The 25,181-nt window shown below is 27.0% G+C and overlaps 1 protein-coding gene across 1 annotated transcript in view; it reads right to left on the minus strand.

Moving 5' to 3' along the window:
- Window positions 1-19,567, minus strand: part of LOC119601202 (uncharacterized serine-rich protein C215.13) — a 67,266-nt gene extending 47,699 nt beyond the window's left edge. The window contains exons 1-2 of the mRNA XM_037951984.1: window positions 19,019-19,567; window positions 10,514-11,137 (exon numbers count right to left, since the gene is read on the minus strand). Of these exons, the coding sequence (XP_037807912.1) occupies window positions 10,514-10,913 (400 nt within the window). The 5' untranslated portion in view covers window positions 10,914-11,137; window positions 19,019-19,567. The remainder of the gene's footprint in view (window positions 1-10,513; window positions 11,138-19,018) is intronic.
- Between the last annotated feature and the right edge of the window lie 5,614 nt (window positions 19,568-25,181).

Below are 25,181 nucleotides of genomic sequence, written 5' to 3' on the forward strand. Positions count from 1 at the left end.
TATGGCGAAAACATGTTTACTGCTGCATTTAAACAAGATATCGAGTTATATAAATTAATTTGTATTATCAGAAAAGATCCCAGTGAAATCCTTCTATGCTGTCAAAGAATTCTTGCAGAATACAATGTTCATTTTTCTTCCTTTGAAATTCAATCCAGTACAAATAATTATACTATATTACGAATTGATGAACTCTTAGGGCCTCCCGTTAAAATGGTTGAAACTCATTCTGGGAAGCAATATGTTAAATTAAAAGAATATTACCATACTATATATTAACTCATTTATTTTCATATAACTCTAAGGAAAACCAAGCAAATATCACTGATGAGAAATCAGAATTATACAATTTACTTCACACATGGAAACTTGGGCATTTATATACTCATCTAAGAGGTAACTGTTTTTAATTATTTAAAATAAGTTATGCCACACGAACATTTTAATGTTTTTTAATGTATCAAAAATTGCATCCTATTAAAAACATCTAAACAATTCTGTCCTTTTGACAAAGTTTTTATATAAATTACTACCTGAAATTTATACCTATTAGTTCGTGTGACAAAATAATGTGTTCTTTATTCCTAATAATACTAATATATTTTTTTGTTTTTGATGTGTTTAAAGATCAAAGTATATCTATAGAAGTACTAAAATACCTTGACAAAAGTCACATTAAAAAATTGTTCCAAGATAAATCAGTTGGAGAACAAGCCGCATTTGAACACCATCGTAAAAAATGGCTATCTAAGTCCTCCTCTAGCGAAATAGAAGTTGAAAATACATTTGAAGATTTTCCTGAATGCAGTAAAAAAGTTCCAAGCCTAATGTCTATATTAAAGGACACAAATGTTGGAGAAAAAATCATTAAAAACTATGAGGAAAACCAAATATTTAGTGAGGAAGTTCGGGTGCTATTGTTAAACACTATAGCAAAATATATCGATGTAAAGGGATATAGGTGTACCTTAACGGATTGCTCAAATATTGAACAACAAATATGTAAAGTGTTTCCAACTGAACAATTAGTATGTAAAATATAATAAAAATGTAACCAAATAATATATAAACATAAATACTTATATATTTTAGAGTTATTACAATATTGGAAAAAGAGGTAAATTATATAATAAACTCCATAACTTAAAGCGCCAAACCAAACCCCTAATGAAAGAAAATATAAGTAAAGATCAAGAACCTGTATGTAATGGTATGTATCATTCCTCTTATGTATTATATTTTACATTTTAACTTACTTAGATTTTTATTCTTATGCATAGATGAACCAGATGCAGAGTTTTCCGTTAAATGTTTGAGAAATGATACTATAACAATGGATGAGTTAGACATATATTGGAGAAAATGTTCACATTATAGACTAAATCAAATCAAGAAATTGAGTACTACCTTAGATATACTTAATGAATGGCCAGAATACAAAAAACCTTCAGGATATCAATTGGTTTGTATTTACATGTACATTGAACTAAAATTTAAGGGATTTTCTATAAAGGATTTAAGACAATCGTTAAAAAAACACAAACACAAATTTTTCGACTTCGTTCATACATATGTCCAAGGTTATCAAGTCTTTAATAGAAAATCCGATAGTTAACAAACTAATTCATAATACTTACAAGTTTATATTATTTGCAGATCGATATAGATTTTTGCATTAGGTTTCCAACTGCGAAAACTATGGAAGTGAAATGGGACCAGTATTCAGAAAAAATAAATATTTTGCTTAAAAATAAAATTGTTAATTCTGCAGCATTAACTATTTTAGATAAATCTAAAACTTGCAATGAAGGTATACATATATGCAGAAAACCCAAATGCTTAAATATGTACATAAGTTATTTAACTATAATTCATTATTTTCAGATTCTAAAGTATTTTCCACGTTTTGGTTGCTACATCACTTACTACCTCCATCGCTAACAGTATTAAAAAATGCTGATGGATCAAAACGACGAAAGAAATTCTCTATAGAAGATTCTCAGCAATCATTTGCTCTTATGGGGAAGACGCAGGAAGAAGTTGACGCAAAGCTTAACTTGTTAAAAATACAGAAGACTAACATTCAGCCCCTACTGTTAGTAGTTGTGGAAATTTGGGACATAAAAAGCATAACACTGTATTGCGACGGTCAAATAAGATACCCATTTGTAAAATGTTTAACAGCTATAGATATATTATATAAACTTATGTTTGTATTTAATCTTGAATTCCCAAAGGAATCTGAATTTTTTTATATTTTTATTCAATCCTTTTTTTATGAAATGCCAAAATCTAAAAACAGTTTAAAAGTAAATGCACTTATAAATCAATTAACTTTAAATAACTAATGTATAAATACACAGTATACATTATATAAAAATCATGATATTTCAAATGTTAATATCTTATTGGTTTTCCTTTTCAGTTTAAATAATTACATAAGCGTTATTTTTTCATTATTATTCTTTTTATATTGCTATCTTACATACCTTTTTTATTGTTAATTTTTGTTTTTAATTGATACATGTTTTAATTTTCATGTAACTTACCATAATTATATGTTTAATTCTACCTATAACAAATTAAAATAATAAAAAAAATAAAACTAATTTGAATTTGCATTTTTTTTGGTCAAAAAGTTGTTAAACAATGTTTAACTATATAGTTCATTAATATGACGAATAATTTGTTGAATGGCTAATTAATTTGCAATTAAAAAAGTATTCTATTTAACTACCATATTGTTAAAATATGATTTCAGATTGTTAACAATTTATTTGTTTTATATATAGAAAGTTTTACTATAACATATATGTTGATTGTTAACAATTTAATTTTTCAATATTACAAACTCGTTGTTAAAAAATATTGTTAAGTGTTAAAAATTTCAAGTAACAATAATACGTATTGTATTTACAAAAAAGGTTGTTGGTGCCTTTTCAATAAAAAAATTTATTGTATTGTCGAATTTGGTAATTAATATGACAATTGATTTGTCGTAATTTTTTTCTGTGCAAATATATCGGTATCAACACAAAATTTTGTACATGTAAATATAATATGAACAGAAATTATACTGTCAACGTAGATCTCACTCGGTCCACAATTGGTCATAGCTCCCATATAAGGTCCACTTCCGAAAATCACATAAACGCACATATTTCATTGATGAATAAAGCTATTATGATAAAATTCGAGTTGGATATGTTTTTAAACGTTTTTAAACGCATATATTTCATTGAATTATAAAGCTATCGGGATAAAATTCGACACAAATCAGTTTTGTATACATACAAATCATTCTACAAAATTTTTAACGGATCGGTCCATAATTGGTCATATATCCCATATAAGGCCCACTTCCGAAAATCACTTAAAAGCACATATTTCAATGCCAAGTAAAGCTATATTGATAAAATTCGACACAAATATGTTTTACCTAAACATGAATTATTCTACGAAATTTTTTCCGGATAGGCCTATAATTGGTCATAGCTCCCGTATAAGGTCCACTTCCGAAAATCACATAAACGCATATATTTCATTGAATTCTAAAGCTGTTGGGATAAAATTCGATTTGAATATGTTTTGTGTACGTACAAATCATTTTATAAATTTTTTACGGGTCGGTCCATTATTGGTCATAACTCCCATATAAGGTCCACTTACGAAAATCACTTAAAAGCACATATTTCATTATCAAATAAATCTATCTTGATAAAATTCGACACAAACATGTTTTGTCCAAATATGAATCACTCTGCGAAATGTTTCCCGAATAGGCCCATAATTGATCATAGTTCCCATATAAGGTCCACTTCCAAAAATCACTTACACGCATATATTTCATTGAATTCTAAAGCTATAGGGGTAAAATTCGACTTGAATAAGTTTTGTGTACATATGAATCATTCTACCACTTTTTTCTCGGATCGGTCCATTATTGGCCATAGCTTCTATATAAGGTCCACTTCTGAGAGAAATTTGAGAAAATTCGACACAATTATGTTTTGTCTTTACATAAATCACTCTACGAAATTTTTTGCGGATAGGCATATAAAACATTGTACCAAATTTTTTCTGGATCGGTCCATATTTGGTAATAGGTCCACTTAAAAAAATCCCTTTAACGCACATATTTAATTATCAAATAAAGATATCTTGATAAAATATGATTTGTGCACATATGAATCACTCTGCGAAATTTTTCCGGATAGGCCCTTAATTGCTCACAGCTCCTATATAAAATCCACTTCCTAAAGTCACCTAAGCTATTGGAGTAAAATTAGACTTGATCTTTTTCTGCATATAAATCATTATATGAAATTGTTTCATGATCACTCCATAATTGGTCACAACTCCCATATTCTGTGTATAGATACATCATTCTGTTAAAATGTTTTCGAACTGGCGTATTAATATACATTTTCTGGACCTAATCAAAATTAGTTTGACAAAAATTTTGGCAAGTTATCTAAAAATTAGATAGTTAGATGGGTTTCAATAAAAAGTAGTTTGCTGGTGGAGGGTATTTAAGATTCGGCATAGCCGAATATAGCACTCTAACTTGTTCGTTTCTTATTTCTTTTATGAGAATTTGTTTTGAGTTCGGGTTTAATTTTTCTTTTTTTTTTCTTTTATTTTTCATTTTATTTTTGGTTAAATTTTTCTTTTGGTGTCAGCTTTCTTTTTGTTCCTTCATCCTAAAACATCACCAGTCTTTTTATATGTAGAATGATTGTTTGTGGCAATGAATTTCTTGTTGGGTTTTCCAATATTTACATGATGGACAACCTTAATTAAAAAAGTTTGTTTTTCTGCTGTTTTGGCATAATTTTGGTTTACATATATTGGTTTAGATATTCCAAACACAACTACAAATGTTTGTTTGCTTATAGCCATAGATATTTTGCTTTAGTATTCTGCTCTAATCAAATTCATATAAATACTGAGTTTTCTTTTTTTGACATTTTTTTTTTCATTTTTCTATCTTGTTTCTATTCTTTTAGTTTTCTTTAACTAAAAGTTTTTGTTGTTTTTTTTTTTGTTTGTGTAAAAAACTTTTAAATATTAAAATTCAGAACCAGAAATATGTAAGTTTTTTTGTTGTTGTTGAATGCTGATTAATATAAATGTTGTTTTTCGTCCCATTTATGTTCTTAACTTTAAGACGAAGTGTTAAGGCAACATTTTTGAATTTAGTATTTGACTGAAATTATTAAAGTATTATGTTAGAAAGGCCATAAGACATTGATTTATCAAAATTTATAAGAAAATATGTTTTTTTTTAAGAAATTTTTCGCTAATTTTATTTTTAGAAATTTTTCGATAAATCAATTTTTTTTTTTAGAAAAATTTTGAAAAAATTCGAAATTTAGCAATAAATTGCTAAATTTCGTAAATTACAAATTTGTAGAAAATATTTGGTAAATTCTCAATTTATAGAAAAAATTCGGTAAAGTATATATTTGTAGAAAAATATCGATTAATACTAGATTTATAGAAAGTTTTCGATAAAGTCTCAATTTATAAAAAATATTCAATAAATTCATAATGTATAGAATATTTTCAATAAAATCTTGATATTTTTAAATTTTCTATATTTTTCCAATTTACAGAAAATTATGGAACAATTTTCCATATAAAAAATTAAAAAAAAAAAAAAATTTAATTTATAAAAAATTTAAAAAAAAATTTAATTTATAAAAAATTAAATTGAATAAATTTTTCTTAAGTTCTCAATACAAAGAAAATTTTCGACAAATTCTCGAATTATAGAAAATTTTCGATATAGATAAAATATTCCATAAATTCTCAATTTATAGAAACTATTCGGTAAATTCTCATTATAGAAAATTTCGAAAGTACTATTTTAAAAAATACCTCTTAGAGATTCTCATTTAATCAAAAATTTTATGTTTCTGTGTTCAAAAAGTACAATTCAAAAAATATAATTTGATGAATGAAAAAGCAACAAAAGTCCCTTTCAGTAGATTCTCATTCACTAAGATCCCTACGTTTTAAATTTTATATTTTTATGATCAATTTATCAAAAAGTACCATCGGAAAAACGAAAAAGTACAAAAATCTCTCATTTAATAAGGACCGTGTGTCATGTGTTCCAGTTAACCATTATAGAGAACCAAAAAAGTACCATTTGAAGAATGGAAAAGTAGCAAAGAGTTCGCACTTGCAGAATATTACTCAGTCAAGACCATGTATGTTAAAATTTTTATTCCTAAGTTGAATATTTTAGAAAATTCATAAAGTACCATTTATGAGATAAGAAGTACTAAAAAGTTCTCTCTTAAAGAATCTTATTCAATGAGAACCGTGCATGTTTAATAATAATGTGTTTTGAATTCATATTATAGAAAATACAAAGAGTATCATTTGAAGAAAGAAAAAGTACCAAAAGTGGAGTAAATTCTACCTTAGTGGAAAGTACTAATAAAAAGAGTACAATTTTCCCTTTTCGCTTAGAAATGCACTTATTCGAGAATTAAGTTTACGAAATGTTCCGTATCTCTGTATCACAGATACAACTCAAACCATTCAAATCTGCTTTCATTTGTTCCAAAAAAATTGTGCTTTCAAAAAGTACCAAACAATTTACTCGAATTTGATCCTATATAGCCTTATACTCGAATTCCTAAATAATATACCAATAGCTTATTTTGTGTGAGTTAATAAACTACTTTTTCAAATTTTATAAAAATTGACTCAATGAGTTTGAATAAAATCAAATTTATCGTTTTCCCCTTTTTGGTACTTTTTTCCCCAGTAAAATAGCAAAAATTATGTTTCAATAAATATTAAAGTGTTAGTCCGTAATTTAATAGGAATACTTTAATAAATCGAAAAAGTTTTCACATTAGCTAAGAAAAAGTACCAAAAATACAGTTTTCTCCCTTTTACACCCAAAAAGGACTGAATTTTAAAAAAGTACGAAACAGGTGTCTCATAATTTTGGGAGATATATTCCGAACATTTACAAAAATGTTATTTTGTTTATTAGTTAAAAAGTTATAAAGGGCCAAAAAGGTACCAAAATCACCTTTGTTACACATTTTCACCCCTTAAAAGTATGAATTTCAAAAAAGTACCAGACACCCATCTGATAATTTTAAGAGTAGATACAGATGCATTGTGCGATGACAAATCAGTCAGTCAGTAATGGTACTCTTTTATATATGTAAATAGATTATCTAAAGAGAATTTTTGATAAATTTTTTATTTATGGGTAATTTTAGAAATTCTACTTATAAATTCTTAATTTATAAAAAGTTTTCTTCATCTTAAAATATTTAATTATATATTTTTAGTTCATTTTCTTCTAAAATTTCCTTTAAAAAAGTCAATAATGTTTTATCTTTTCATTTACTACAAATTTATCTAAATACTTATTTTTTCTTTTCCTTTAAATTTAACTTTAATGCAACAAATTGCTTAATAGTATTTTATGTTTTATTTTGTTAACTTTTATATTGCACACACATATAAGTAAATGGATTAAAGTAAGATTTGTTGCTGTATATATATATGTATGTATATTATGAATAATGTCTGTGTGCCTTTGAATTTGTGTAAAACACACAATTTCATAATCGAAAAAAAAAACTTTCAACAAAAAACCACAATTTAACCTTCACCTCTGGTGCTGTAAACTCAGATGTTTTATAAGCCTTGAGTTTTAATATTTTGCAAATGTTTTTCTTTATTTAATTTTTTTCCTACTTTTTACTTTTACCATTGAATTACTGTGTAAATAGTACAAACAGCTGGGCTAAAGTAGAATTAAACAAAATAGCAATTGCAAATAGTATAAAGTAAAATCATGTAGGTTAAGAGAAATTTCTATTTAGTAAATTTAAAAAGGTTTAGCTATAGTAAACATATTTGCTTGAAAATCATTTAAATTTACGTTTGGGTACATTTGAGGATATAATGCAGTTTTTTTTTGTGTGTTTAAACAAATCCCAGCAGTTTAACTTAGAGCCAATGTATCCATATCTCTGAAATTTTCAACCACTTGTTAGTTAATCTAGAAATCAATCACATTAATACAATAATTTACTTGAAATCGTGTGGTTATTATAGGTGTGGCAACAGTTGAATTCATCCTTCTACAATCAGATGCTAATAGATTTAATATGTGATATAGCTTATTCTGTAATAAGAGAAACCTAAATTTGTAAGTAGGTAAAATTACCAGTTTGAAGCAGACAGTCTGAAATTCCATTGTATGCATAAGAATACACATTTAAGTATGTATGTATATCGTGAGTACATAAATAATCATGTTTCCTATACACTTGTGTGTTAATCTGCAGTAGATATAAATTCTAAACCATCCAGTTGCTCACAGAATTCATACATAATTTATAATTTCATTACAGTATTCTTTCAACATACAAAATACATACAATCCCATGTCTACAACTTAAATATACATACATATATGTATATATATATGTATGTAAGCATGCAAAATTATAAATATTTACTTTCCAAAATATAAAAAAATAATACATTAAACAATTTTTAAGCACTTTTCACATATGACCTTACAATAAGTAAAATGCACATATTTGGAAACTAGATGGAAAAACATTTTTGTTATTTTAACTGGTTAAATGTTAAACTATTTAGCACAAACCAAATTTGTAAAAGTATTGAGTAAGTAAACCGTAAAATTTTTAAAACTGCAGGACAGCGCGTAAATGTATTTCCCAATAGTTTTAGAATTTTAAGAAGAAATTTATAAATGCAGAACTTTTCTATAAAATGAAAATTTATCGAAAATTTACAAAAATTTTTAACAAAGGTTTATAAATAAAATTTTCATGCAAATTTTGTACTATAAACTTTTGATAAATGTTTATGAATAAGGCAGTAGGAATTTGTCGATTAGATTATAGACTAGACTATAGATTAGACTATGGACTAGACTATAGACTAGACTATAGACTAGACTATAGACTAGACTATAGACTAGACTATAGACTAGACTATAGACTAGACTATAGACTAGACTATAGACTAGACTATAGACTAGACTATAGACTAGACTAAATACTAGACTATAGACTAGACTATAGACTAGACTATAGACTAGACTATAGAATAGACTAGACTATAGACTAGACTATAGACTAGACTATAGACTAGACTATAGACTAGACTATAGACTAGACTATAGACTAGACTATAGACTAGACTATAGACTAGACTATAGACTAGACTATAGACTAGACTATAGACTAGACTATAGACTAGACTATAGACTAGACTATAGACTAGACTAGACTATAGACTAGACTATAGACTAGACTATAGACTAGACTATAGACTAGACTATAGACTAGACTATAGACTAGACTATAGACTAGACTATAGACTAGACTATAGACTAGACTATAGACTAGACTATAGACTAGACTATAGACTAGACTATAGACTAGACTAGACTATAGACTAGACTATAGACTAGACTAGACTAGACTATAGACTAGACTATAGACTAGACTATAGACTAGACTATAGACTAGACTATAGACTAGACTATAGACTAGACTATAGACTAGACTATAGACTAGACTATAGACTAGACTATAGACTAGACTATAGACTAGACTATAGACTAGACTATAGACTAGACTATAGACTAGACTATAGACTAGACTATAGACTAGACTATAGACTAGACTATAGACTAGACTATAGACTAGACTATAGACTAGACTAGACTATAGACTAGACTAGACTATAGACTAGACTAGACTATAGACTAGACTAGACTATAGACTAGACTAGACTATAGACTAGACTAGACTATAGACTAGACTAGACTAGACTATAGACTAGACTAGACTAGACTATAGACTAGACTAGACTATAGACTAGACTAGACTATAGACTAGACTAGACTAGACTATAGACTAGACTAGACTATAGACTAGACTAGACTATAGACTAGACTAGACTATAGACTAGACTAGACTATAGACTAGACTAGACTAGACTAGACTAGACTAGACTAGACTATAGACTAGACTAGACTATAGACTAGACTAGACTATAGACTAGACTAGACTATAGACTAGACTAGACTATAGACTAGACTAGACTATAGACTAGACTATAGACTAGACTATAGACTAGACTATAGACTAGACTATAGACTAGACTATAGACTTCAACCTGGCCTGTCAAAAGTTATAAAATACCGATAATATCGTGTGGGTCCCGCGGTATTTTTGGATATTTAAAAGTACTAAAGTACTGAATTTTCCATGCCTGACGTAGATTAACATTACATAAATTCTCTATTATATTTTTATTAAATTTTATCGTAGTGTGGTTTTAAAACAATGTTTTCCTTACAACTTCTCTAATCAAACACTAACAAACGTATTTGAATTCGTGCATAAATTTGAATACCAAATAAATTTATACGACAATTTCCGTTTAAAAATAAATAGAATTTATTTGTTTTCACATCAGCACTTACCATTTCTGTCAATTGCTTGTGCAAATGTTGAATCATACAGTTTGCTGTTGGTGGCACCACCATCACCACTCTCTTCCGAGAAGAACAATGAGGAGGCGGATAATGATGATAGCAATGATGATGGTGATGGTACTGCTGTTGTTGCTGCCAGGGAGGTTGCTGCTGATAATGATGATGCTGCAGCTGTCAGTATTGAGGGTGTTGATGGTTGCTGTTTGTTGGCAGCTGTAGTAGCACTATTTGCCATTATTGTTGCAAGAGTCGTTTTTGCTGTGGAAGCCATCACAACAATGTCGTCAATTTGTTTAACATTGAATGGATTACCGAGTAGAATTGTTATTAGCAATAAATGAAACGTTTCAATTATGAGTGTGGCAACATTTTTAAACTTAAACCACATTTTGATGCTTTACATACTTGAGCGAATTTGAAGCAGTTTTAAACATTTTAAATTGTGATAAAATTTCCCGTTTGTTTTTGTTACATTTTTTTAAAATTAAATAATGCAAAATTCAATTATTATTAATTAATCATTATTCAGGTGGAATAAAGTCATTTGCATTTAATTAAATTTTTTGTGTTTTATTATATATATATTTTTTTAGTTCTATACAATTTGTATTGCTGTAAATAATTATAAAATGGTTATTAAATAAAATTTAATTAATTAAATTTATGTAGGTGTTTTTTATTTGTTTTTCTAAGTGCTTTTATTTAAAATAGCTCTCTGGTGTATTCATTCAAATGCTAGATTCTTTTTTTTTCAAATATGACTTTAATTAACAAAAAGTAAATAAAATGAAATAATAGTACACACATATGCCCAAACTCTAACAAATTTTTGTAGAGTAGTAATTAAATTTGCTATTGTGGTTTTTTATTCAATTAAATCCAGATTTTTTTTTATTTTTTTGTATTTTTAATTACGGTCAAATAAATAAAAAACAATTTTATTCTATGATGATGTATTAATTTATGTAAAAAATGCATATTTGTTGACATCGCGATTTTACTAATTGAAGTGAAGTTAGTACATGTGTTAGTTTGTGATTATGTGGCAAGACTTTTAACAGAATTTGTATTAAGTTTTCCGAATTAAACTTTAAACCCTAATAAACAGGTGTGTATAAAATTTAAATTTCTACAACGAATTGTTGCAATGTTGTCAACATTACAAAAAGTTGTCGTACTTATATATATACTTTGACAACGGATGGTATTGAAAAATTATAAACAGTTTGGTGTCAATTTGTTACCAGGCGTGTATATTTCTTTTTCCCTCTGTGTAGCTGGGTAAGTGCAAGTCATGTTTTGCTGGGAATATTCATATAATTATTGTACTTTTAATTAAATCTGATGTTACCCTGCAGGAAACGAAAATAGTACCAAACTAGAATTTTACTAGTACAAAAATCACCAGTACTACTTCCCTGTAAGCTTTCCAATACCATCTTAATGCTCAAATTAACATAAAGTACCATTAATTTTAGACTTTTTACACTTGAAGCCAATTGGGTTCTTTAAAACCAGTTTATTTCTAGTTCTAATATTCACAAAAATTCCCCATAATTGGTGGTTTTGTTCCTCCTACGTGGTTTCAAGTAAAAGTTACTACAAACTTAGTTATTTTTTATAAGATTTGATTAATAAAAATACAAAAAAAAATTCTTATAAATTTGGTTTCTATACGTATCACCAATGTTTATATCAGAGATCACATGATGGCCCAAAACTTCATTTCATTTTAAAAACATTTGGCGTACGATAAAACAAATATTAAACTCATTGCAACTTTCTAAAGTTAATATTCGTACTTACATAGGGTTCTGCATGCAACTGGGCCTAATTCGCTATTAATTCTCTGATTTCAAAGGAAATAATTTTTTAAAATATTATTTCCAAAATTTAGATAAAATAACAATTAATTACAAACATAATGATTGATATTTTATGCAAAATGTTTGAAAATTAAATTTTAAAAAATTATTTTTTCTAACACATGTCAAATAAAAATTAGCCTTCAAGTGGTGCCCTTCATCTACTTCTAGTACTACATAATATTTTTCCCTAAAAGCTCTAACCCCTTTTGTACTAGTGTCTGCTTTTAGACAATTATCGCTTCATTTGCTGCAGGGTAGTTTAAATTTTTTAATTAATTTCTGATTAAATTTAATTTTATTAGACTTTTTTCGCTACATACATATTGTATGTAGAAAAAATTAATAAATAAATATTCCGCGCATAAATAATACGTATTTAGTTTTTAAATATTTTGTTATACTCTTAACTATTAAATATAAAAAAAATCATAATTAGTTTTTTTCCTAAAAAAATATATTTTCTAACCACTGCCTACAGGGCGTATGAATAACTTTTTTACTTCGTTCATACAAAATATAACACTCATACGCATAGTTAAACTTAAATAAAACATCTTATGACAGATTTAAAAATTTGTATTAAAACAAACAAAAATTAATACTGAATACATATGTATGCATTAGGGTTGTCAATTATTCGTGTTTAAAATTTATTCGAATAAAAATGTACTGTATTTCTTTTATTCGAATAGTCGATTAAATTTTCAAAATTGTTGGATTATTCGAACGAATAACAAATAAAAGTTTTTATTTGAATAATTTAATAAAATTTAAATAAAACTTGCCAAACACCAAAATCTTAAGATACGGGTAAAAAACGGTTTTCGTACATTAATACACTTATAAATCAATAACTTAGTTGAATCTCAACGTATTTTCAATTTCTCAAAGGATTTAGAAGTTGAAGCTGAGGCCTTTATAATGATATACATGTGTATATGTACGATGTTTAACTAACCTGTTTTGCAGACGTATTTAGAAATTTACAAACTGTTTTATATAAGAAAATTGTACTATTTATATTAATGTAAAACGCAATTTGACTTTTATTAACTTTTCTTAAATCAAAGTTGTTCAAAAACCAATTTTCTTAAAGATGATTTTGATGGGGCAATAGGGTTAAATATGCAATTAAATCGATAATAAAACTAATACTTAGGTTAGGGTTAGGTTGATAGGATGTATACTACACAACACAAGAGGCCACTATCGCGCCTTTTGTGCGCGATAGTGGCCTCAAAACTGGTTGTAGAAGTAAAGGCGATAAAGGCTTTTCAAGAATCTAAAGTAATCTAAAGTTTATATAAAATTTTTCTCTTAAGAATTTATTAGAAATTTTTAAAAAATTTGTAAATTATTGAAAATTTTCTGTAAATTGAGAATTTATCAAAAATTTGAAAAAAAAAAATTAAATAGGATATTAATCGAAAATTTTCTAAAAATTGAGAAATTATCGAAAACATTCAATAAATTGAGAATTTTTTTAATTTATTTTTTTTTATAAATTGAAAATAAATATACTTTTAATATAGAGAATTTATCTAAAAAGCTCTATAAGTTGAGATTTTATTAAAAAAATCAGTTTTAATTTTAAAATTCACTATAAATTTTAAAGTTTATTGAAAATTATGTATAAATGAGGAATTTCTCGATAATTGTCTATGAATTAGAAATTTATTGAAAGTTGTCTATAATTGAAAAATTTATTATTGAATATTTTTCAGTCTTGAGTTCGAGTTTTTCATAAATTGTGTAGTTATTTACATAAATTCTAAGTTATTATTTATGAATTGAAAATTAAATCGGTATTTTACTCAATAATAATTGAAATCATTAACAAAATGTGCACTTTGCTTAAATAACTCTTTTCTTAATTCGTAGTATTGATTCATTAAAAACTTTTGTCATAAATTCTTTCTAGAGTTTTATCATGCCTTTCAAACATGCAATTTGTTTAATGAATAATTTAATCACTTAAAATATTCCATGACGATTATGTCAAAATTATATAATTTTGAGTTATGACTCTTTTGTCGCTTATACTATTTGTTTGGTATATTTAATTGTTACTTAATGTATATAACAAAATATAAATATATTTTTTAATACTAAATTATATACAATTTAAGTATTTAATATATAGTATACTTGTAATTTTCTATTTTATTAATTTTTCCTATACAATTTTATAAAATTTTTTTTCGAATTTAATAATGACACACTTTTTATTATTGAAATAGACATTCTCTAATATGCAAATGTTAATATTATTATTTTTTATTTGCATAATATTATATACATACATATATATTGTTTTGTTGTTTTTCTTTTGCAAATCTCAGTATATTTTTTGTTCTGTTTTGTTTAGTTTGAAATTTGTTATTCAAATATGTATTTTATTTGATAGATATTACCAGGGCAACAAAATGCTTAAACTATTTATTTTTTCTATTTATATTTAATGCACATGTTGTTATGAATATTTGTATCAATGTGGAATTAAAAAAAAAAAAAAAAAAACAAAGCAAAAAGTTTCTTGAACTATTTTTTTTCCATGTTTTAAAAAAAAAACTTTAGTTAGAAACTATTTTTCCGGGGTTTCGTAGTGGTTTTGAGAAAACTAAAACAGTAAATACTAAGAGTAAAATACTAAATAGTTAGAGAAAAATCAAAGTTTCTATTTCAAAAAAAAAAAAAAAAAATTACAGTAATTACTTGCTTCAACAATCTTTGAGTGCCAGTTTTATTTAAATATACAAACTTTTGTTTGCAAACATGTGATGATGTTTTTTATAGTTGGCATTCGAAATGTTGAGACTGAAAAGTTTTCCATTTTAAAATCATTATTAAATATATATTATAAAAATTTTATATTTTATATAAAATTTAAAACAATATTAAAGTTTTTATACAGTCAGATTAGTTAGCTGTGAATTTCAGTAGCACAATTAAATTTGGTCCAAGTACGATATGCGAGTATTAAATATCAAAATCACAAAAATAATTTAGTTAGTTAGTTTGAAAGGAGTATCTATATGGTACATCAATTCCGAAGAAATAGATCTACATAAGCCTCTATTGTCCCTGTTGTGCGCTCCTTAACCAGTGCCACAGGTGGGAATTGAACCCACTACCTCCGGTCTACCAGAGTAGAACACTAATCAATAACCTACTCGACGCCACACAAAAATATGTTAATTTTTAAGATTTCTTTAATAATCTAATTTTCCACATTTTGGTTGCCCATAGTGTCTTGTTAGTATACGAATGGGTCGTAATTATGGAAATAAAATGCAAACAAAATTTTGAAAAAATATATATTTAGAGGAATATTTCCGAAATCTCATATACTCAGCTTATGTATGTTCGAGTTGTCTTACAGTTAGTTGGTCATAGTGGTTTCATTTATAAAAAAAACTCAGACTTTTTATGGTCGGAAGTGCCCTACTCTAATATTAAGTTGACTTAATACAGATTTTTAAGTTTTTTTTCTGTAACAAACCTTTGAGTCTATTCTGGTCTTTTTTAAAGTTTGATTTGATCTTTTTTCTGAAGCTCCTTTAATCTTTAATCTTTAAGGAAATGCACATAATTTCTTTCATTTGTTTTGTATTGATGTTCCTTAATGCCGTAAAAAACAAATATTTAAAGAACAAGTTTATCATAAGTAATTTGGCATTAACAAATTTTAGTAGAATTCAAAATATTGTTGACCAATGTTAAAAATATAATACATAATCCTATTATATAATCAAAACTTGTCTTGTTAATTTTTCTTAATCCGAATTATAATTTGCCGTATGTAGCACTTTAAATGAAAAAAATATTTATTTTTTAACAAAAAAGAATTTAAGAAAAATTTCAACATTTTAAATGACATAGAAAAATGCCGAGACTCGTCAACTTAAGTTTGAGTCGTAGAAACTAATGGCATACTCTAATTTTAAAAGTTGATTCCAAAAAGATTACAATTTGAAGTTTACATTGTCTTAGGGACAAAACTCGAAAACTCTTTTGAAATGACTTAATTTGTCAAAACTTAATTTTAAAATTGACGTCCCGTTATTTACAGATTTTGTATCTAAGTAACTTCAATTTTACAAAAAAGAAATTAAAAATAAATGTTACTCACATATCTGTGGACATGTGTGTGACAAAAGCACTTATCTCGACATTAGACAATTTCCCCAAAAAGTAAAATGTAGTCAATATAACAATGTAAAGGCGTATCTGTCTAGTCGAGGTAAGTTTATGCCTTCTAAATCCAAAGACATGTCATCGATCCAATCAAAATTTGGAAAATTTTTTGCCACGTTTAAATATTTTTTTACTCTCCTGTGAAATTCCAAAGAAATGGTTTTGTCAAAAGTCTTTGATTTTTATGTTTACAACGAAAAATCAATCTCATACCGACATATTTGAAATTTTATAAATCTATATGAAAGACTTTAGTATGACGCATGTTTTGTAGCCCTCAGTTCAAAAAACCCAAATTTTGAATTATACCTGTCTTGTAGTAAATGAGCGATATGGACATTTCCATCGAAAATTCTACTTTTGTTACACCTCGTCGTGCACTATATCTCTAGACTATTCATTTCTATTGGTCTCCAGAATAGAAAAATCTAAGCTTTGGATTCCGAAGATATATGGGGCCTCCAAAAAACTGATTATAAACAAACGGACATACATTTAAAGCGCGAATAACCGCGTAGGGTTGTTATTCCATTTGTAATTTTTGAATATAATTTTCTGACCCTATAAAGTATACATATATTCTGGATCCTTATAGATAGAGTCGATAAAGCCATGTCTGTATGTCTGTCTGTCTGTCTGTCTGTCTGTCTCTCTTTCTGTCTGTCTGTCTATCTGTCTGTCTGTCTGTATGTATGTCTGTCTGTCTGTCTGTCTGTCTGTCTGTCTGTCTGTCTGTCTGTCTGTCTGTCTGTCTGTCTGTCTGTCTGTCCGTTGCAATAAATTTTCTGAAGACCCCAAATATCTTCGAGGTCCAAATCTTCAATAATTCTGTCTGGCATGCATTCGAGAATCAGCAAAATCCGTTCATAAATAACGGAGATATGAGCAAAAATCCGAGGCAACATCTGAAATTATTATCAAAAAAAGAAAATTTTTTTTGCCTGCTTTGACGTTTGTTTGTGTTGGTTTATTAATTTTTTTGTGTGTTTTGGTAGGGTCGGAAAAAATGAAGTAAATCTAAATTTTATAAAATGAATCTTTTTTGAAAAAAATATCCCTAATATTCATAAATTCTGCCATCCAGTAAAATTCAAAAACAACCTAGCTATATATATGTATGTATATGCGTCCATCTTTCTTGAACATGAATAGATAAACTTATAATATTTTTACAAAATACTTCATGTTGATCAGATATGTTGGTTTACTAACAGAAATTGCTCTGTCTGTTCTTTAGGTCTTATCAATTTCTGTTAATAAACCAACATTTCAGATCAACATGTATTAAGAGTTTCACATACAGTGGGTCTAACATTTATTATTTTAAGTTAGAACACCATTTGTAAATCTATAATTTTTTTATTAAAAATAAACAAGTATTTGAAAAATCATTTCAATTATTCGTGTTTCTTTATACATACATATATGAAGTCTTTGTTTTATCGATTTTAAATATTTGATAATTTAACTTTTGAAATTCAATTTGTTTGATTTATTCTTTTTACTTATATCATACGACTTGAACAAGTTTTTTTCTGTATGATTTTTATTTCTATTCATTGCCACATAATCCCTTTCTAACGTTTGTCATTTATTATAAGATATTCTTTATTTAGGGGTAAATTCTAGCAAGCCAAAAGGCAAATATAAAAACCCAAAATATTTTATCTTTTATTTATTATAATATTAGATTTTATTTGTTCTTTTTTTTTGGTGTGTATGTCATGAATTTATTTTATTTTTGTGTTGTTAGCTTAAATTTTTTTGGGTAAAATAATCATTTATCATTTTTTGTTAAATTGTTAGAGAAAGTTAGACACAAAAACTTGGACATTTAGATTTTTTAACAAGTTTCAGTTTTTTTCATATTATTTCTATAGTATAAATTTGCTTCAATTATTTTTTCTTTTCTTGTGGCATAATTTAAGGCTGATAAAAACAGAATCTCTTTTTTTATATGATTTATTATAACACATTATATAAATGAGTATTTGCATTTATATTTAATTTTTCACATACTATATTACATTTAAAACACATTTTGTTTGTTTTTATTTTATTACATTATATTATGTAAATATGCAAATATTTTAGTTACCATGTAAATGATTACATATACTGTGTATTTTGTAAGTACAAACAGTTTTATTAGATTTCAGTTTTACCAGTTTTATATTTCGTTTTTTTTTTGCTTTTTTATTTAAAACCATTTAAATTTTGTTTGTGTTTTTTGCTTTCTGGTAGCTGAAACACAAGTACTTTCACTTTTTTGTGTTTTTATAGTTGAATCCTTGAATCCTTTTAAAGCACTTAACATACATACATTTGCTTTCACTCACATCATTTTCTAGATGAAGATACACCACTGAACTGAAACCAAATATTATTTGAAATTGTTGTATTTACTCATACTCAAACATAGACATACTTTTACACATAGATACACTTATGCTTTCAAAACGAACGTTCACAGACGAAGAATGACATACATACATACTTATGTATGTGTGTACTTACATACATATATGTATGTGTTTATATATTTACGTACTCAAATACCGATATACACTTTTATATCCGGAGGTCTCTTATTTCAAACTCTGGGAAACAACGACAATAACGAGCCACACCAATAATAATAAAAAAACGACAACAAAAACAACAATATTATTATTGTAGCATATTTCCACAAACTGTTTGTTGTTGTGGCAGGCTTCTAACGTGGCAGTGCGCACATTACTTATTTAACAAATTTTTTTTTAACATTTTTAAATTTAATTTTTTGCTTTAAATTTCAACTCAAATATTTTTCTTTAATTTTTTATTCAACAATATTTTCTTAACATTTTGGCTGCTTGATGATTTTTAATTTTTTCTTTCATCACTTCTATATTCTATAATATATAATTATTCCTTTTTGTTGGATTTTCTATTAAAATTTTATATAAAGATTTCGCCTCACTTTTGTATACGTCCGTTTAGTTTTAGCCTTCGTTTGTAACTATTTGAAAAATTTTCATTTGGTCGTTGTGTAAATTTTATCAACTTGCCAAATCCCTGTAGCTTTCATTGATGCTTTACTTCATTTTTAAAAGAGAATTGTTTTGATATGCCTCTTATGCTCTTTTAACTATTATGAAGACAACTAAAAGCTTTTGTGTTGAAGTCAATTTGCTAGCTGGAGAAATTCCCCTTAAAAGAGAAAATGGTAAAAATATTGCTAAGTTAATGGTAATATTAATTTTTGGTATTAGAACTTGCTTCTTATAAAAACTCTATTTTAGTGTTATTTTGTGAAAAAGCTTAAATAAGAAGAAATTTTGGTAAATTTATTAAAGTATTACATGACCTTGAAAATATGTATGTAAATAGTTTTGATGAAAAATGTAGTGGTTTCCGTGTAGATAGGCTCTTGATGCTCTATATGTAAAACGAACATACCTTTCTAAAAAGATAAGAAACCCAGTTTGTTGAATTCTAACTAACTACTAACTAACTAACTAACTAACTAACTAACTAACTAACTAACTAACTAACTAACTAACTAACTAACTAACTAACTACTAACTAACTAACTAACTAACTAACTAACTAACTAACTAACTACTAACTAACTAACTAACTAACTAACTAACTACTAACTAACTAACTAACTACTAACTAACTAACTAACTAACTAACTAACTAACTAACTAACTAACTAACTAACTAACTAACTAACTAACTAACTAACTAACTAACTAACTAACTACTAACTAACTAACTAACTAACTAACTAACTAACTAACTAACTAACTAACTAACTAACTAACTAACTAACTAACTAACTAACTAACTAACTAACTAACTAACTAACTAACTAACTAACTAACTAACTAACTAACTAACTAACTACTACTACTAACTAACTAACTAACTAACTAACTAACTACTAACTAACTAACTAACTAACTAACTAACTACTAACTAACTAACTACTAACTACTAACTAACTAACTAACTAACTAACTACTAACTAACTAACTAACTAACTACTAACTACTAACTAACTAACTAACTAACTAACTAACTAACTAACTAACTAACTAACTAACTACTAACTAACTAACTAACTAACTAACTAACTAACTAACTAACTAACTAACTAACTAACTAACTAACTAACTAACTAACTAACTAACTAACTAACTACTAACTAACTAACTAACTAACTAACTAACTAACTAACTAACTAACTAACTAACTAACTAACTAACTAACTAACTAACTAACTAACTAACTAACTAACTAACTAACTAACTAACTAACTAACTAACTAACTAACTAACTAACTAACTAACTACTAACTAACTAACTAACTAACTAACTAACTAACTAACTAACTAACTAACTAACTAACTAACTAACTAACTAACTAACTAACTAACTAACTAACTAACTAACTAACTAACTAACTAACTACCTAACTAACTAACTAACTAACTAACTAACTAACTAACTAACTAACTAACTACTAACTAACTAACTAACTAACTAACTAACTAACTAACTAACTAACTAACTAACTAACTAACTAACCAACTAACTAACTAACTCACTAACTTCATTTCCTCACAAGGACTGCATTATCGACAATAACTTTTTTATTAATCTCTTAACAACTACATGCACACTTGATTTAACATTTTTCGAAAATGTCCCACTTAACAGCTTTCTCCAGCAGGAAGTGAGGTGAATATATCTCAACAGAAACACGTGCTTCTTTGGCCTGAGAATGATAAACAAAATGAGAAACTTACTCTCAGACATGCGCCACAAATAAATGTGAATTCATGTTAAACAAAACATAAAAACGAGTGTAACACTTAATGACGAATGTTCTCATTACAAATTACATTGATGATGTACCATAGTGATGAATATTTTTCTAGGAAAAAAATAGCTTTAAATCTTTAAGATATTCTTTAACATTTGGTTGCAATAAAAACATAATGTTACGCTTTACAGCACCTGTTAAGGACTTTTATGCGAAATCCGGTGTTACGCCTTGTAGCACCTGTTAAGGACTTTCCTTGAAATATCAAAAAAATATGACATTAACAAATTGCGTAAAATTAAGATTTAAAACAGTTTGTAGTTTTTTTTTTTGCTGGAAATTTTTTTAGATAAAGGTTTTAAAACTCTTATTACGTGTATGTGTGTGGGAGTTAAATGTGAATGTATTTTACTTGTTAGTATCTTTAAAGGACATTTATGAGAATGTTGTTAAATATTTTAAATGAGGTTGTGTGGTGTTGTTGTTGTTGTTGCTGTTACACATGTTGAGGAATCTGATAATGTTGATGATAATGGTGCATTGATGCGGAAATATTACATTAGTGTGCCTCATTAAATAAATAATGTAAGAGTTATTTACAATCTGTTACATACTTACATGTATGTATGTTTATGTCATAAGCATGTGTGTGCATATTAGTAAGGAACCGCTGATATGTGTCCATACAATTTAAAAATGTATAAAAATTTATGAAAACTTTATCAATTTGTAAACATGTTTATTTGAAAACTGTTGTTAGCTGCTTAAGAATGGTACTATCATTATAATATGTATGTTAAATGTGTTTATTTCCTTTTTCTTGAGAACTCATTTAATTTACTAACTATAAGTGTTTGTTAAGAAATACTTATTTATTTATTCATTAATATATCGATGTGTAACCTTGAACTACTTATTTTCATCATTTGTGTTATTTTTCATTTTCGCAAATATTTCTAATTTGTGACAAATGTTTTTGTGAATTTCTTTTAGATTCTTTATTGTCGTTTTTAATTGGATTTTAATGTATAGTACTTAATTTAATTCTAGCTCATTATAATCCTTTTTGCTTTGTTAAGGATAAAAGACGAATTTAAATTGATTCAAATATCAATTAAATTTTTGCAAAGTTTTTGACAAAGTAATCTTAAGAGGTCTTTTTTATAGTTTATATAGCATTATCGCTATAACTTTTCTATACATATTGAAATTAGAAAATTGGTCAAGAGATATTGAAAGACTTTTAAAAATTTGATTTTCAAACAAAACTCTTTAAAACACGAACTCAAAAATTGTTCTAAAGAAGGTGTATATGTTCTCTAAGCTTCTCTAGAGCTGATTACAGATCTGGTTTCAAAACCATAGAACTAACTGGTATCGACTACAAATCGCTTCTTTAGAACCAATACCTAGATGTTGTTGTGGAATTAATACAAATTTTCCTGATATATTTATTTATATGTAAATATTGCTTTGTAAAGTAATTCCTTCTAAATTAATAATTTAAACTTTTTTGTTAGAAAAATTTTGTTAACTTTTGCTTTAAGAATATTTTAAAATAAAATTAAAATAAAAACAATTTTCTCTCTATCCACTATGCCAATTAAAGCACACGTCCTTACTGTAATAGTGAAAATAAATGTTATTATACTTGCAATATAATATAAAATAATTCATAGTCGTTATATCAATTGTCATTCAGACTATGAAGACAATTTTCAATTGTTGCGTACAGCAGATACTAAACAATTGTCATATAATTTGGTCTATGTTTTTTTTTTTCCATTTCCATTCGTAGCATAGACCCAGAACAATTTTATTCATGTTGCCTTCATGCATTTAATCTTGTTGTCTTATTTTATGACTAGTTGAGTGTTTAGATGTTTTGTATACATAAACTTATTATAACAATTGCTGTCTTGTTTCTTTTTTTTTGTTTCTGTTCTATTACATTTTATTTTCATCTGTAAACAATTGTTGCAAATTTCCCACCATTTTGCCAGTGGCACACAGAGTAACAAGCAACCTTGTAAATTTGTACACAAAAACATACATACACACTCTCTTGTTTATGCTGCAAGAACCACCATTGTAAATATGTTGATATTTGTGTGTGTACAGTGTGTCTATCTGTATGTGTAATAGGTAGTAACTTTCATTAAATTAAAGCAAATAAAAAGTTTTTTTTTTGTTTCAGACATGGCAAATTTATAAAACTGTAAATGGAAAAAAGTAAACAAATAAACATATTTTTTATTGTTCTACATCAACTATATAAATATGTATGTATAAAATTTATATACAAAACGTTCTTTAACATAGAGACAGCCAAAACACTGAACCACAAGCCCTGTTGGCTTCCAGCAATATAACAAATTGTGTCAAATGGTTTTATATGAATTTATACACAATGAAAATCATGTCAAAGGGTTATATTCGCAAATGGCGAATTTCTTACATCAACCATCAAAAGCTTGTTATATTAATAGAAGCATCACGAAATAATATATTTTATGGGGACTTTGGCCAAATATAGCCCAAATTCTTAAAAATTCGTCATTTATGGGTCGATTTTAAATAGGAAACTTCTCCGACAGAATTGTTGAAAATTTGAGTCCTAAAGATATCTAGGATTTTAAGGAAATTTATTTGTACAAACCTAAATACTTCTAGCCACCGACTATCAAGTTGACTATCTCTTTTCACATGTACTTGTCCTAGAAGGAAGTCCATAGATAACAAAAAGACAGCCAGAAAGCTAGTTCAGGAAACAATTGTATGTTTTTATACCACATCAAAACACATTCAAATATTGACTTAATACCCAGAAAAGTATATATTTATGGTCCTCATTAGTTTCAAAGACGATCTAGCCATGACCGTCCGTCTGTCTGTCTGTCTGTCTGTCTGTCTGTCTGTCTGTCCGTCTGTTGAAAACACCATAGAGTCCAAGTGGAAGTATCTAGCAAGCTGAAATTTTGCACAGATATTTTATATTGATGCAGTTTGTTTTGTATTGAAAATGGGCAATATCGTTCCACGATTTTGCCTAGCCCCCATAAAAGGTCCCCTCAAAAAATTACTTTAACGCTCATAACTGTCTAAAAGAAGCATCTATAGCGATGAAATTCGACACGAATATATTTTATAGCAAACTTAATATCTTTGCTAAATTTTGTAAGGATCGGTCCATAAATGACCCTACCCGCCATATAAGGTTCCCTTCCGAAAATGTCTTTAACGATCATTACTGGCTTAAAAATGCGAGTATAACGATGAAATTCATCATGAATAAGTTTTATGGAAGCCAAAATGTATCTATCAAGTTCTATTAGGGTCGATCCATAATTGACCCTACCCCCCATATAAGGTTCCATTCAGAAAATGACTTTAACGCTCATTAGTGGCTTAAAAATGCGAGTATAAGTTCTATGCGAACCAAAATTTCTCTACCACATTCCATGAGGATCGCGCCATAATTGACCCTACCCTCCATATAAGGTCCTCTTCTGAAAATTACTTTAAAGCTCATCATTGACTTAAAAGTACAAGTATAGCGATGAACTTCGGCATAATCAAGATTTTTATGAAAATCGTTCGACAAAATATTAAATCGATCGCACCATAATTGATCTAATAAATGAGAAAATTGTTTCTATAATAACAGAAGGAAATCTTAAATATCAAAGCACAGCCGAATACAACACACTTACTTGTTTTAAGTATCTACTTTTTAGATTACGGTAAAGTTACGACTGTATCCGTTCTCGTTTAC

The sequence above is a fragment of the Lucilia sericata genome, unplaced genomic scaffold, assembly GCF_015586225.1.
Source record: "Lucilia sericata isolate MDLA Ls3-8-SP2 unplaced genomic scaffold, ASM1558622v1 Contig000148F_arrow, whole genome shotgun sequence".
Lineage (NCBI taxonomy): Eukaryota > Metazoa > Arthropoda > Insecta > Diptera > Calliphoridae > Lucilia > Lucilia sericata.